Source organism: Chiloscyllium plagiosum, unplaced genomic scaffold (genome assembly GCF_037043375.1).
Source record: "Chiloscyllium plagiosum isolate Xiang-an unplaced genomic scaffold, Cpla_swu_hap1 HiC_scaffold_12, whole genome shotgun sequence".
In the NCBI taxonomy this organism is placed as follows: domain Eukaryota; kingdom Metazoa; phylum Chordata; class Chondrichthyes; order Orectolobiformes; family Hemiscylliidae; genus Chiloscyllium; species Chiloscyllium plagiosum.
In genome coordinates this window covers 86037359-86052098 of record NW_028270150.1, presented here as the reverse complement: position 1 = coordinate 86052098, position 14740 = coordinate 86037359, and the positions used below count along the sequence as shown (strand labels likewise).

The 14740-nt window shown below is 43.8% G+C and overlaps 1 protein-coding gene across 1 annotated transcript in view; it reads left to right on the top strand.

Annotated features, from left to right (window-relative positions):
* Positions 1 to 638: 638 nt before the first annotated feature.
* The window catches only part of rnaseh2b (ribonuclease H2, subunit B), a 44540-nt gene continuing 30438 nt past the window's right edge, over positions 639 to 14740 (top strand). Inside the window, exons 1-3 of the mRNA XM_043700431.2 lie at positions 639 to 874; positions 9729 to 9800; positions 11241 to 11348. Of these exons, the coding sequence (XP_043556366.2) occupies positions 661 to 874; positions 9729 to 9800; positions 11241 to 11348 (394 nt within the window). The 5' untranslated portion in view covers positions 639 to 660. The remainder of the gene's footprint in view (positions 875 to 9728; positions 9801 to 11240; positions 11349 to 14740) is intronic.

The window sequence follows — 14740 nt, the reverse complement described above, 5'->3', positions numbered from 1 at the left end:
TTTTAACCATTATTACTCACGCTAATTCTAGTTTATGCTACACTCTTCTGCCCATATTTTCTACCCCTCATCACTATCGCTGCATTTTCACTACCCCAGCACCTCTCCTCTCGTTTGTTTTTCCCCAGTTTTAAAACTCCCCTTCATATGAACCCTCCCACCTACTGATTGGTTTAAATCCCTATCTGCAACCTTAGTTCCGCGAATCGTCATGACATCTGCCCCATCACATCTCGACGTATGGAGGAGCTTTCATCAAGATTGGACTTCAGTAATGTAAAGGGAGAAGGATTGTTTAAAGTTCCGAGGCTTAAAGGTGCAAAACCGATGTAGCTACTAACTTTCACATTCCATAGATTAACAACTAGAATCATCAATTAATTAATACATAGTTTGTTGTCAATTGTCTTCTTGGACTGCTCCTTGAAAACCCAATGCTTTAACTGAGTTTTGCACTGGCGTGTGTTTTGGATGCAGGGTCCCTTTAATTAGGATTGTACCACCTCATGCACAGAAGAGGGTGTGTGGTTGGTTTCATTCAATTGCCGTCATTGCTGGCTCTTTGATTGTTTAACCCCTCGATATGACCAACTCGGTACTATAGTCATGTGAAGTCTCCCTGCATCTCTGCTGCCCAAGACTTTCCGGTTTTTCTTTTAAATGAATGTACTGGGTTCACTTTCCCCCTTTCTGCTGTTGTCCGCTGAGCTGGGTCTGGTTGGCGCCATTCAGAGTGAGGAAGGATTGTCACAATTTGGGAGCTGCAACATTGTATCACTGAGTAGATACTACATTGACATCAGGTCTGCCATGCCCAACAAGCGGAACACAAAGAAGGACTTGCACTCTAACCAGTGGGTCCTGTTGGCACAAGGTAATCAGAAAATGGCATTGGCCAAACATGAAGGTTTTAATCAGTTATTGGCGCTCTTTCCTCAGAGTCTGGTTCTGAGCTCAAGTCCCACAACAGAGTTTTGGGCACAAAATTCCAGAGTGGGTGCTGCATTCACCGTCAGAGGTGCAGTATTTTCAAGGTCCTGCCGGGGAACTTAAATAAAACTTCAGCGCCTCCAATTTGTAAAACAAAAGAAAGCAGGAACATTCTCCCCGGTGTCCTGTCCAATCTCTCTTAAAAACAGGTTTTCCGGTACTTCTCTCATTGCTGTGTATGGGATCTTGCTGTGTGGGAATTGGCTACCGAATTCTCTTCACTACAATAGTGACTACATTTCCAAAGTTGCTTCGTTAATCGTAAAGACCAGCTTGAGATGGGGAAGGGTCCTGTATTAATGCAAATACTATCAGTATTTTCATTTGGGAGATTTTTAGAAAGTGTGTTGGTTTGGTTTTCTCCTTTTTTTTGCTATATGCAGTTAAAAACTCCTCTTGTGCCTAGTCACTGCAGGTTACAGCATTAATTCTGACTGCTCGTCATAAAATATACAATCATAGACTCTGGAACAGTGTGAGGATCAAAGGGAGCGAATACCCCTTTTTCTCGTGATTAAGGAACTGAATGTCCAACCTTGATCCAATATTCTCTGCCAGTGACTCAGGCAGGATGTTGAGGAAAGGGTTCATTTCTTTGAAACCGGGGAACTGGGAATTCAGCAAAATTTAACATTTCGTATTAAGTTTCTTGTGTACACTAAAAAGCTCCAAAGTGTGTTAATATATCTGAATGACATTGATTTTACGCATTGTAATATAGTCCCTAATGTAGCTATTGAAATGTAGTTTCTCCTAAATATAGATCTACTCATAAATTCTAATGTATTTCAGAATTATAGAAATTAGATGTAAGTGCAACATGGGAAATGTATACAAATATAAGAAAGCGAATGTTTTCAGCAGAACAGAAATGTCTAAACAATAGTGGCAAAATCAAGTTTAACAACAGTAATGCTGTAAAGTATTGTATAAATTTAAAGTTTTACGGTGAGCAAAGGCCTTCATCAGTTCCTGTGCAAACATGTGCCTGTGGCAGACATCTGTCTTGTCAGATGATGGGGCAAAATTGAGAACTGCAAATGCTGGAAACCAGAGTTTAGATCAGAGTGGTGCTGGAAAAGCACAGCAGGTCAGGCAGCATCTGAGGAGCAGGAAAATAGACATTTCGGGCAAAAGCCCTTCATCAGGAATAGAGGCAGGAAGCCTCAAGGGTGGAGAGATAAAGGTCTGTACTGGTCAACTCCGTAAGCCTCTCCTAGTATACAGCCACGCACAGTTTGGAATAGCAAAGTGATGTATTTAATGGAGGTTGAAACTTACATTAGGGATGTGATTTTCAGAGGGAATGAATATTTAGTTCAGTTTGTTCTTGGGAGGACTGGAATTTATTGCCTTATCTTTAACTGCTCTTGAAGAGGTGTCGACCACCTTCAGTTGCTTCTTGGTGGAAGTTAATACCATATTACCAATATTGCTGCAATCATATATGTAAATTTTATTTTAATGTATATTTTACACAAAGTTGTAAAACCATCTTTGAGGAGCAACTGGCTGTTGTCAAATGTGAGCCGCTCTCATTTCCAAATCGGATTAATTCCTGCGTGGTAAGTTGAAGTTTTTGAGGAACGAACCAAGAAGATTGATGAGGGCAGAATGGTTGACATTGTTTACTTGTACTTTAGTAAAGCCTTTGACAAAGTTTGCATGATAGATTGATTAGTAAAGTTAGATCACATGGGATTCAGAATGAGCTTGCCAATTGGATTCAAAATTTGCTTAATGGCAGAAGACAATGATGGTACAGGGTTATTTTTCAGAGTGGAGGCCGATGACCAGCAGTGTTCCACAGGGATTGGTGCTATGTCCACCTTTTATCATTTATATAAATGATTTGGATGAGAATTTAGGAGTCATGGTTTGTAAGCTTGTGGATGACAACAAAATTGGTGCTATAGTTGACAGTGAAGGAAGTTATCTAAGATTACAAAGAGATCTCCATCAATTGGGTCAATGGGCTGAAGAGTGGCAGATGGAATTTAATTTGGATAAATTGGAGGTGTTGCATTTTGTTCGAACAAACAAGGACAGGATTTGTACAATCAAAAGTAGGTTTCTGGGTAGTGTTCCCAGCCAGTCCCAACCAGTACCCTTCCACTGACACCCTCATCCACCATGCTGAACTGGTCCTCACCCTTTAACAACTTCTCCTTCCAATCCTCCCACTTCCTCCAAACCAAAGGGCTGGCCGTGGGACCCAGCTCTGCCTGCCTCTTCGTTAGGTACGTGGAACAGTTCATCTTCCGTAGCTACACCAGCACCACTCCCCACCTTTTTCTCCGGTACATCGATGACTGTATCAGCACCACCTCATGCTCCCACGAGGAGGTTCATCAACTTCACTAACATCTTTCACTCCAACCTTAAATTCACCTGGACCATTTCAGACACCTCCCTCCCCTTCCTGGACCTCTCCATCTCCATGTCCAGCAACTGACTAACCACAGATATCTATTACAGACTCATGGACCAGCATGGCTATCTAGACTGTATCTCCTCTCGCCTTGCCTCTTGTAAAAATGCCATCACTTATTCCCAACTCCTCTGCTTCTGTTGCATCTGTTCCCAGGATGACCAATTCCACCATAGAAATTCCCAGATGGCCTCCTCCTTCAAAGACCACAATTTCCCCTCCCATGTATTCGTGATGGCCTCCAGCACATCTCCTCCACTTACCGAACCCCACCCCTCCTAACAAACAAAGACAGAGCCTCCCCCCCTCAGTCCTCATCTTCCACCCCACCAAACACCATATACATCGCATCATCCTCTGCTACTTCCGCCACCTACAAACAGACCCCACCACCACGGATATATTTCCCTCCCCACCCCTATCAGCATTCCAGAGAGACCATTCCCTCCGCCACTCCCTTGACAGATCCTCACCCCCCCCACCAGCTCTCAACCCACTCCCAGCACCTTCCCCTGCCACCAGAGAAAGTGCAAAAGCTGCGCCCAAATCCCCCCCCCCAACCTCACCTCTGTCCAAGTCCCCAACAGATCCTTCCACATCCTTTCGGTGGCTCAGTGGTTAGCTATGCTGCCTCACAGCGCCAGAGACCCGGGTTCAATTCCCGCCTCAGGCAACTGTCTGTGAAGTTTGCACATTCTCCCCTTGTCTGCGTGGGTTTCCTCTGGATGCTCCGGTTTCCTCCCACAGTCCAAAAATGTGCAGGTTAGGTGAATTGGCCATGCTAAATTGTCTGTAGTGTTGGGTAAAGGGGTAAATACAGGGGAATGGGTCTGGGTGGGTTGCTCTTCGGAGGGTCGGCGTGGACTTGTTGGGCCGAAGAGCTTGTTTCCACACTGTAAGTGATCTAATCTAATCTAATCCGACAGAAATTTACCTGTACCTCCACAACTATCATCTACTGTATCCGTTGCACCCAATGTGGTCCCCTCTACATCGGGACACAGGACACCAACTTGCGAATCATTCAGAGAACATTAATTGAATTGAATTTGTTGTCACGTGTACCAAGGCACAGTGTAAAGCTTTGTCTTGCAAGCGATACAGGCAGATCACATAGTTAAATAACATAGATAGTAAATAATAGGTAAACAGCGGGAAAAACAAAAACACAGGTACAGGCGAGTGTTAAGAGTTTGTGAGTCCATTCAGGATTCTAACAACAGTAGGGTAGAAACTATTTCGAAACCGGCTGGTGCATGTGTTCAGGCTTCTGTATCTTCTCCCTAATGATAAAGGTTGTAGAAAAATATTGCCAGGGTGGGATGGATCTTTGAGAATGCTGGCGGCCTTTCCTTGACAACGGGCCTGGTAGATGGATTCTATAGGTAGGAGGTTGGCCTTTGTGGTTGTCCAGGCCGAGTTCACCACTCTCTAACCCTCTCCGATCTTGAATAGTACAGTTACCATGCCAGGCAGTGATCTATCCAGACAGAATGCTCTCGAGGACGCACTTATAAAAATTGGCCAGGGTATTCGCCATCATGCCAAATTTTCTCAGCTGCCTGAGGAAGAAGAGACGTTGTTGGGCCTTTGTAACCAGTGCGTCCACATGAAGAGTCCAAGAAATCTTGTTGTGGGTGACCACACCCAGGAGCTTGACACTCTCCAATCGTTCTAACTCTGTGCTGTTAATGTGTAGGGGGGGGAAATGAGTAAAATCCCGTCAAAAGTCAATAGTGAGTTCCTTGGTTTTGCCGTCATTGAGAGCTAGGTTGTTCTCAGTGCACCATTTTTTCAGGTCTTCCACCTCCCACGTGTAGTCTGTTTTGTCGCCATCTGAGATTTGACCGACTATGATGGTGTCATCAGCGAACTTGCAAATGGCATTAGTCTGGTATTTGGTGATGCAGTCATGGGTATACAGTAGGGGGCTGAGTATGCATCCCTGGGGGTTCCAGTGTTGATTGTTAGTGAGGATGAACTATTGTCCCCAACCTTCACTGATTGTGGCCTGTGCGTCAGGAAACTGAGGATCCAGTTGAAAAGAGTGAGGCTGAGTCCGAGATTCTGGGACACCTGCACCAAGCAGCTCCACTGCCCTGTGGCTATACACTTCAATTCCCCCTCCCACTCTGCCAAGGACATGCAGGTCCTGGGCCTCCTCTCTTGCCAAACTCTAACCACCTGACACCTGGAGGAAGAATACCTCCTCTTCCACCTTGGGATTCTACAACCCCACGGGATTAATGTCGATTTCACTACTTTCCTCATTTCCCATCCCCCCAATTTATCCCAATCCCAAGCCTCTAACTCAGCACCACCCTCTTGACCTGTTCATGTCTTTCCCATCTATCCGCTCCACCCTTCCCTCCAACCTATCACCTTCTTCCCACCTTCATCTACATATCGCATTCTCAGTTACCTTCACCCCCACCCAACCCCACCACCCTCCCATTTATCTCTCAGCCCCCGGCCTACAAGCCTCATTCCTGATGAAGGGCTTTTGCCCAAAATGTCGATTCTGCTGCACCTCAGATGCTGCCTGACCATGCTATTGACTCTGGGTAGTGCTGTAGAGCAGAGAGACGTAGGGGGTGGTAAATAATTTTTTAAAGTTTGCATATAGATAGGGTGGTTAAGAAGGCATTTAGCACGCTTTCCTTCATTGCTCAGATCTTTGAATAAAGGAGCTGGGACATTACATTGAGGTTGTATAGGATGTTGGTTGGGCCTCTTCTGGAGTACTGTGTTCAGTTCTGGTCTCCAGTTATAAGAAGAATGTTAAGCTGAAGAAAGTTCAAAAAGGTTTTACCAGAGTATTGTGGGGAATGGGGGCTTTGAGTTATAAGAAGAGGCTGGATAGGCTGGGGCTTTTTTCAGTGGGGCAATAGTTGGTTAAGAGCTGACCTTAATGGAGGTTTATAAAATCATGAGTGGTTATAGATAAGACGAATGGCAGGTGTCTTTACCCTTGTGTGAAGGATTTCAAGATTAGAGGGTCATACTATTAAGGTGAGAGGAGAAAGATTTAAAAAGACATGAGGGACAACATTTTTACACAGAGTCGTTCATGTATAGAATGAACTTCCAAATGAAGCGATGGATGTGGGTACAGTTACAATGTTTAAAAGACATTTAGATAAGTTCATGAATAAGAGAGGTTTGGAGGGATATAGGCCAAGTGCAGGCAGGTAGGACGAGTTTAATTTGGGATTATGGTCGGCATGGATTGTTTGGACTGAAGGGTCTGTTTCCGTGCTGTATAACTATAAATCCACTCAATACATCTTTAGCAGGCGTGTCTCATTGTTTTCTGATCGTGCCGATTGTATTTTGATTTTGTTGCTCCTGCCTTGCTCTACAGGAAGCAACTGCCACTGTTTTAATTTCATAAATTCACATGCAGAGGGAGTGACGTACAACCAGTGAAAAGCTGGTACTGATATTTTGCCAGAATGGATGTCTCTATTCTGGGTTAGCCCACAAACTGACCTATGGAACAGATGGCTCCTGTGCATCAGTTGGAGACATTCTGGTGAGATTGTTTAACAATGGGTCTCTGCTGACTGTAAGAACACAGAAACCTGGCACTGTCTCCTATGAGGAATCCCATAATGTGCCACACTTGGGAGATCTTCAAATGGTTCACTCTGTTTGTCCCGAGTGAAGTTGAGCTGTGCATGCCAGCACGGTCACAGGTTTGACCTGTCATCTTTGGTTGGTCAGTTGAGGTTTGGATGCCAATGTGAGGTGACTGTCCCTAGATCCTTGTCCATGTGTTTTCCATTTTTGAATCTCTGTGGGGATTTGTTGAAGGTGGAGTTGACCTTGACTGCGATGACCTTTGTGGCAGATTGCCTGCTGACACATTGAGACTGTCACATGAACACAGTCACTGGGGCCTGATCCCAGACAGAGGCTGGGAGACTGTGCTTCTCAACATGACTTTGTGATTTGTGATGTTCTTTCTAATCGTAAATCTCACTTCTGCTATTCAGCCTCGTTAATAACTTAATTTAAAATCTAAAGTCATATAAACATCTCATCTTACAGAATCTTCCCTTACCACCTTTTCATTCGTTTGAATTCTGGTGGTTCACCTTTAGTACGTGAAATATGCACTATTGATGAACCACACTTGGTGAAATGTGCACCAACATGAGACCAGCTGTTTTACTCTGTTCATGCAAGTGCCGAACTTGAGGGAAAACATGAGCATTTCTCATTGTTAGGATGTTCTTGGATACTGTGGTATTCAAACCGTAGCTTCCTATTGCTCGGGAATCACCGAGCCAAACATCACCGGAGAGCACAGGATCCAAAATTGGCTTGGAGACAGTGGGTGGTGTTAGAAGGCTGAATGTGTGACTGGAGCCCTGTGTGCAGTGGCATGTAGTAGGGGTCATTGTAGGTCCGTGATTGTTTGTGATATTCATAAGTGATGTAGGTGAGAATGTGGAGGGTGGTGGTATATGATAAGTTTATGGATGACACAAAGATTAGCTGGATGGGTGACGGTGAGGTGGAAGGTGTTAGATCATAGGAAGATATAAATAGATTAGGCAGATAGTAGCAGATGGAGCTTAAACCTGATAGGTGTGAGGTGGAAGAGGGAGCAAGACAAAGGGGTACCCATGAATAGCAAGACATTAGGAAGCTCAGAGGGATCTTGGAGTGTTTGTCCACAAATGTCTGCAAGTGTTAGGACTGGTTGATAGTGTAGTTAGGAAGGCATACAGGACACTTGCCTTTATCAGTCATGGCATTGATTATAAGAGCAGGAAGGTCATGAGAGAGCTGTACAGAACTCTGGTTGAGCCACAGTTGGAGAACTGTGTGTTTTTGGCCCCTGCACTTTAGGAAGGATTTGATTTTATGCAGTGGGTGCTGAGGAGCTTCACCAGGATGTTGCCAGAGTGGAGCCTTTCAGCGATGAAGAGAGGCTGGATAAGCTCAGGTTGTTTTCCTTGGAGCAGGGAAGGTTGGAGGTGAACCTGATAGATGTGTATAAGATTACAAGGAAAAGGGGAATAGAAAGCAGCTGTTCCTCTTAGTTGAAGGGTCAGCAAGAAGGGGCCATGATTATAAAGTGAACGGCAGGAGGTTTAGAGGGTATTTCAGGAGAAGAAATTTCACCCAGAGGGTGGTATGAATCTTGAATATACTACGCAAGAGGGAAATTGAAGTGGGAAACCTCACAATGTTTTAAAAAGTACTTGGATGAACACTTAACATATCATAACATTCAAATCAGTGGGCCTAGAGTGAGAGAGTGGGGCCAGTGTAGGTAGTAGTATATTTTTGGCCATACAGACTTGATGAGCTGAAGGGCCTCTTCTGTATTGTATGATTCTATAACTATCTGACCTATAATGGCTATGCTTGTGTTTTTTTTTAGAAAAGCTATCCCATCAGTATCAGTTTCATTTCCCAGATCATTTCCTTTGGTCATGAAGTTATTTTCTCCCTGTCTACATTTATAACTCCCGTTTGAAATTTGCTGTTGCATCTCTTGCCACCACTTCTTCAGGCAGTTTGTTCTGGGTCTTAGTAAGTTGCGGTGTAAAAACAAGTTCCTCTCATCTTCCCTCTGGTCCTTTTTGCCATTCTGTGTCCGGTGACCCTGCAACCCGTCAGAAGTTTCTTCAGAATTTCTTCTGTCAAACCGACTTGGTAATTTTGAATGTCTTTATTTGATCTCCTTTCAATGTTCACTAATGTATGGAAAACAATTTTCAGCTTCTCCACTCTCTGCACAGAACTGGTCCCTCATCACTGGTGCCATCCTTGGGAGTCTCCTTTGCATTGTTTTTATCGCCCAAGACTTGGGATCAAGACTAATGGCAGTGCATCTTTCTTAGGTGGTCTAGTGGTTTCTGTGACATTTGTTTGCTGTGTTAAAGATGCTATGCAAATGCAATTATTGTGGTGAATTTAAACTGTAATTTGGGACACTCATACCATTGCAAGGTACCTTGCAGGAGGTATATGACCTACCTCAGAGGAGCTTTTGTGCACTGGGTCATTACCTGAGTGACAGGATTGTTTTATATTAAGGTGCAGTCCAAAGTGCTTTGCATCAACTCCGTGATAATAGAAATCCAATCCTGGGCAAGGTCATATCATGGTTTTCCCTGCACAGCAAAACAGGTTGAACATGCTGACCAATTAACTGTAGAGATCTGATCATTTTTCAGAGGTGAAGCCAAAGTGTGAAGATGGTGTGTATAGAAAGCTTTTGACACTTGTTCTGTTTACTGGACTGATTTCTATTAATTTCTTTTCTACCCCAACCTTCCTGTTTCAGAGTCTGTCATTGATGTACCAGACAAGGCTGCCTGTGGACCTGTTTTCACCCGGCTAAGGAATCCCAAAACAGGTAAGTGTGTTATTTACGTGATCAGGTGTCACCTATGATATATGTCAGATGTGCTGGTAATGGTTTGTTGGTACTAAGGATATGGAGTCCATGATTGAGCTAGATGGATGCTAAGTTACCTCTGATGAATAAGGAAACCCAGCCACCTGGTACATGCAGTGTAATTCGGTGCTGGGCATGTTGGAGCCAGTGTACTGTAGTACTGTCAGTTACTGACAATTTATTTGTAACTACACTTTAAACAGTTCTTTTTCCCAAAAGGCTGTGGATGGCAATTGTAGCTTTCAGTCTGAGATTGGTACATCTTTTGTTGGTTATGGGTAATGAGGGAAAAGGAGCCAAGTTGAGTAAATGGGGTAAGTTATAGATCAGCGATGATCTACGAGGTGAATGGTTGGCCTAGTCCTGTTCCTATTAGGCCATCATTGATTGCATAGAATTTACAGCACAGCGCAAGCCGTTCAGCTGAACTGGTCCTTAATGCGCCACACAGCCCTCCCATCCCTCTTCATCAAACCCTATCAGCATGTCTTTTGATTTCTTTCTCCCACACGTTTACCTAGCTTCCTTTAAATACTTCTATCAACAAATCATATTTGTGGGACTCTTACCTTTCAGAGTTTTCTGCCCAAAGGCAGGGACCAACCCCCAGTGCTACAACTACCACCATGACCAGGTTGAAGAGGCAGGTCTTGAATCCATGAGAACCCATTAGAGAGAGAGAGAGAGAGAGATTGAGAGTCCTTCATGCTAACCTTAACTGGAGTGGGAATAGCACCCATTCTGCATCACAAATCAACCAAACAGCCAAGTGGCCCCAAATTTACGGGTACAGGTTGGTTGTTTGGATAGTGAATCAAACAGATAACTGTCCAGTATAGAAGCAAAACACTGCAAATGCTGCAAATCTGATGAAACCTCATCAGCCTGAAATGTTAACCCTGTTTCTCTGGCTCTATATTCCTCAATAAATTTTACTAGTAAAGTATCTATTGACTTTGGGTTTAAAATTATTATTGAGTTCACGTTTGTGGTTATAAGAGAGTTCAATACAGCTACCGATCTTTATGTTAAGTGTATTTACTGATTTATCTCATGAATGGCCTGACTGATTTTTATCGGTCTATTACAATCCAGCATCACTCTTTCCTCCTAACCCTGCAAATTATCCCGTTACCTGTGGAAATCAAATTCCCTTTTGAAAGTTCCATTTGAATTATCTTCCCCTGCCCTTTCAGGCAGTGCATTTTAGAGCATAACAATTCTCTGTCTGAAAAGAATTCTCAATTGGCATTGGAACTAAGGCAGAGTTATCTTAAAACTGTATGTGGGTTGAATTACCTGTACATTAAAATTGCTTGGTATTTCTAATCTCTCACACTGTTCTGTATAATTGTAGAATGGACTTACATAATATTAATTATTCCCCCTCTTCTCCAGGCACTGCTGCTTTGTACCTTTTTAATAGTGGGGCCAGTCAAGTGTATGAAGTGAAAGCTTTTGATGAAGAGTATCGTTCATGGTTTATTGGTCAGTCGGTTCAGCATGGTGAGTACTCTGGTTATTTGAGTATCTGTGATACCATTCACTAATTTGTCACACTTGATAAACAGTGGCATGAAGTACGGGTACACAATCCTTTATCCAAAACCCTCGGGACCAGCTGGTTTTCGGAATTCGGAATTTTTCGGATTTCAGAATAAGTGACAGTTTAACGGTGAAATTAGAAAAAGAACCGAACAACAGACACACCTGTGAGTATTACGGGCGCCTGAGACAGAATTGACACCTGCCAGTACCGGGTCATGCCCCCACGTCGCATCTGAGTGATGTGGGTCAAGTGGATGTGGAATTGGATTAACTGTTTGCACACCAAACAATCTTGTTAATGAGGAAAAAATATTCCAGGAAGATATTTTCGGATTTCAGGACTTCGGGTGAAGAATTGTCTACCTGTACTTGTGAGATGCATTATTACAATTATTCACACTGACTGAATTTTTCTTCTTATAATATGTTTTTCAGTTCTGAAGAACAGCTTTCTTATTAAACTCAGTTAACTCTCTTTCTCTTGCCACTAACTCTGCTAGCCCACCTGAGCTTTTCCAGTACTTTGTTTTGATTTCAGATTTGTGTTTGAAGAATTTTGCTCTTATTTAAAAAATATGCTGACTCTGTTTTCTTATTGTTTGCTTATTCTTTCTGGCATGCTGCTTCGCTGTACTGCTGCCTCTCACTAGCCACATGGAATCATTTGAGATGTACAGCACGGAAACAGACCTTTCGGTCCAACTCGTCCATGCGCACCAGATACCCCAACCCAATCTAGTCCCACCTGCCAGCACCAGGCCCACATCCCTCCAAACCCTTCCAATTCATATACCCATCCAGATGCCTTTTAAATGTTGTAATTGTACCAGCCTCCACCACTTCCTCTGGCAACTCATTCCATACGCGCACCACCTTCTGCATGAAAAAGTTGCGCCTTCAGTCTCTTCTATATCTTTCCCCTCTCACCGTAAACCTATGCCCTCTAGTTCTGGAATCCCCCACCCCAGGGAAAAGCCTTTGTCTATTTATCCTATCCATGCCCCTCATGATTTTATAAATCTCTATAGGGTCACCTCAGCCTCCGACGCTCCAGGGAAAACAGCCCTCGCCTATTCAACCTCTCCCTACAGCTCAAATCCTCCAACCCTGGCAACGTCCTTATAAATCTTTTCTGAACCCTTTTTCAAGTTTCACAGCATCTTTCTCATAGAAAGGAGACCAGAATTGCATGCAGTATTCCAAAAGTGGCCTAAACATTGTCCTGTACAGCCGCAACATGACCTTCCAACTCCTGCACTCGATATTCTGACCGATAAAGGACAGCGTACCAAACACCTTCTTCACTATCCTATCTACCTGCGACTCCACTTTCAAGGAGCTATGAACCTGCACTCCATGGTCTGTCCCTTTTTCCCAGGGTGGAGGGGTCAAGTACTAGGGGACACATGTTCTAGGTGCGGCAGCGGGGGAAAGTTTAAAAGAGATGTGTGAGGCAGGTTTTTTCACACAAAGGGTGGTGAGAGCCTGGAAGGTACTGCCAGAGGAAGTGGTGGAAGCAGACACAATAGCGGTATTCAAGATGCCCCTGGATGAATACATGAATAGGAAGGAAATAGAGGGATACGGATCCTGTAAGTGAAGACCGTTTTAGTATGGAAGGGCAAAATGTGACAGCGCAGGCTTGGAGGGCCAAAGGGCCTGTTCCTGTGTTGTATTGTTGTTTGTTCTACTACCTTCCCCCAAACAAATCCTGTGAAAGAGGGCTTAAGATAAGGGTGCCAAGTGACAGAGAAACTGAGCAAGAATAACTACATGTGGAAGATTTGGGGCAGTTTGTAGTGAGCAGAATAAGCACGGAGATAGGCAATGGTGGAGTTGGCTCCAAAATGGCACTGATTGGGTCATGTTCAACTGCATTGACCCAATGCGAAATGGCATCAAAATGGAAATTCCAGTGCTGAGTCTTATCCTGACCTCCTCATAGCTGCAATGTTAAAGAGGAACAACTTAAAGCAAGGACTTACAGTAATGCCCTTCATGAAGAAAACCTGCTCCTCCCATTGGAGGCCTGTGACCAGTGCAGGGATCATTGCTGTGTCTAACTGCTGTTTGTTATTCATAGAAACAACTTGGATGAGAATTTAGGAGTTATGGTTAGTAAGTTTGCAAATGACACCAAAATTGGTGCTATAGCAGTCAGTGAAGAAGGTTATCTAAGATTACAAAGGAATCCTGATCATTTGGATGAATGGGCTGAGGAGTGACAGATGGAGTTTAGAGTCATGGAGACCTACTGCACAAAGACAGGCCCTTTGGCCTAAACTGGTCCATGCCGACCAAATTTAAATCCACACTAACCCCATTTCCCTGGCCTTGGCCTATATTTTTCTAAACCTTTCTTATCCATGTATTTGTCGACAAAACTTTTAAATGCCATTAATGTACTTGCTTGAACCACTTCCGCTGGCAGCTCATTCCATATGTGCATCACCCTCTGTGTAAAACAAAAAAGTTGCCCCTCAGGCTCCCCTTTATTATTTCCCCACTGACCTTAAACTGATGCACTGTAGTCCTCTCTTCCTAATCCTGGGAAAAATATTGAGTGTGTTCACCCTATCCATGCCTCTCATGATCTTATGCACTTCCATAAGATCCCCGTCAGTCTCCTAGGCTCAAAAGAAAAAAGTCCTAGCTTGTCTAACCTGTCCGGATAACTCAGACCATTGAATCCAAGCAACATCCTTGTAAATTTCTTCTGCACCCTTTCCAATTTAATAACATCCTTACTAACAAACTTACTAACTATGCCTTGTACATTTTCATCCAAAGCATTGATATACATAACAAATAACAATGAGCCCAGCACCAACACCTGAGGCACTCTGCTAGTCACAGGTCTCCAGTCTGACAAGCATCCTTCCACTATTACCCTCTGCTTCCTACCATCAAGCCAATTTTGTATCCAATTTGCCAGCTCAATCTGGGTTCCATGCAATCTAACCTTACAGAGCAGCCTATCATGTGGAATCTTATCAAAGGCCTTACTGAAATCCATATAGACTGTGATGAAGTGACGTGAAAGGTTGATGAAGGCAGGGCGGTAGACAAAGAACTCTTGACAAATTTGTGATGCATGATCTCCCACTCACAAAGCCACGCTAACTACTCCTTATCAAACCCTGCCTTTCCGAATGCATGTATATCCTTTCCCTCAGCATCTTCTCTAATACCTTACCCACCACAGTTGTTAAGCTTACTGGTCTGCAGTTCCCAGGCTTTTCTTTGCAGCCCTTCTTGAATAATGACGCAGCATTCGCTGCCCTCCAGTCTTCCAGGACCTCATCCGTGGCTAACGATGATGCAAAAATATCAGCCAGGGCCTCGCAATT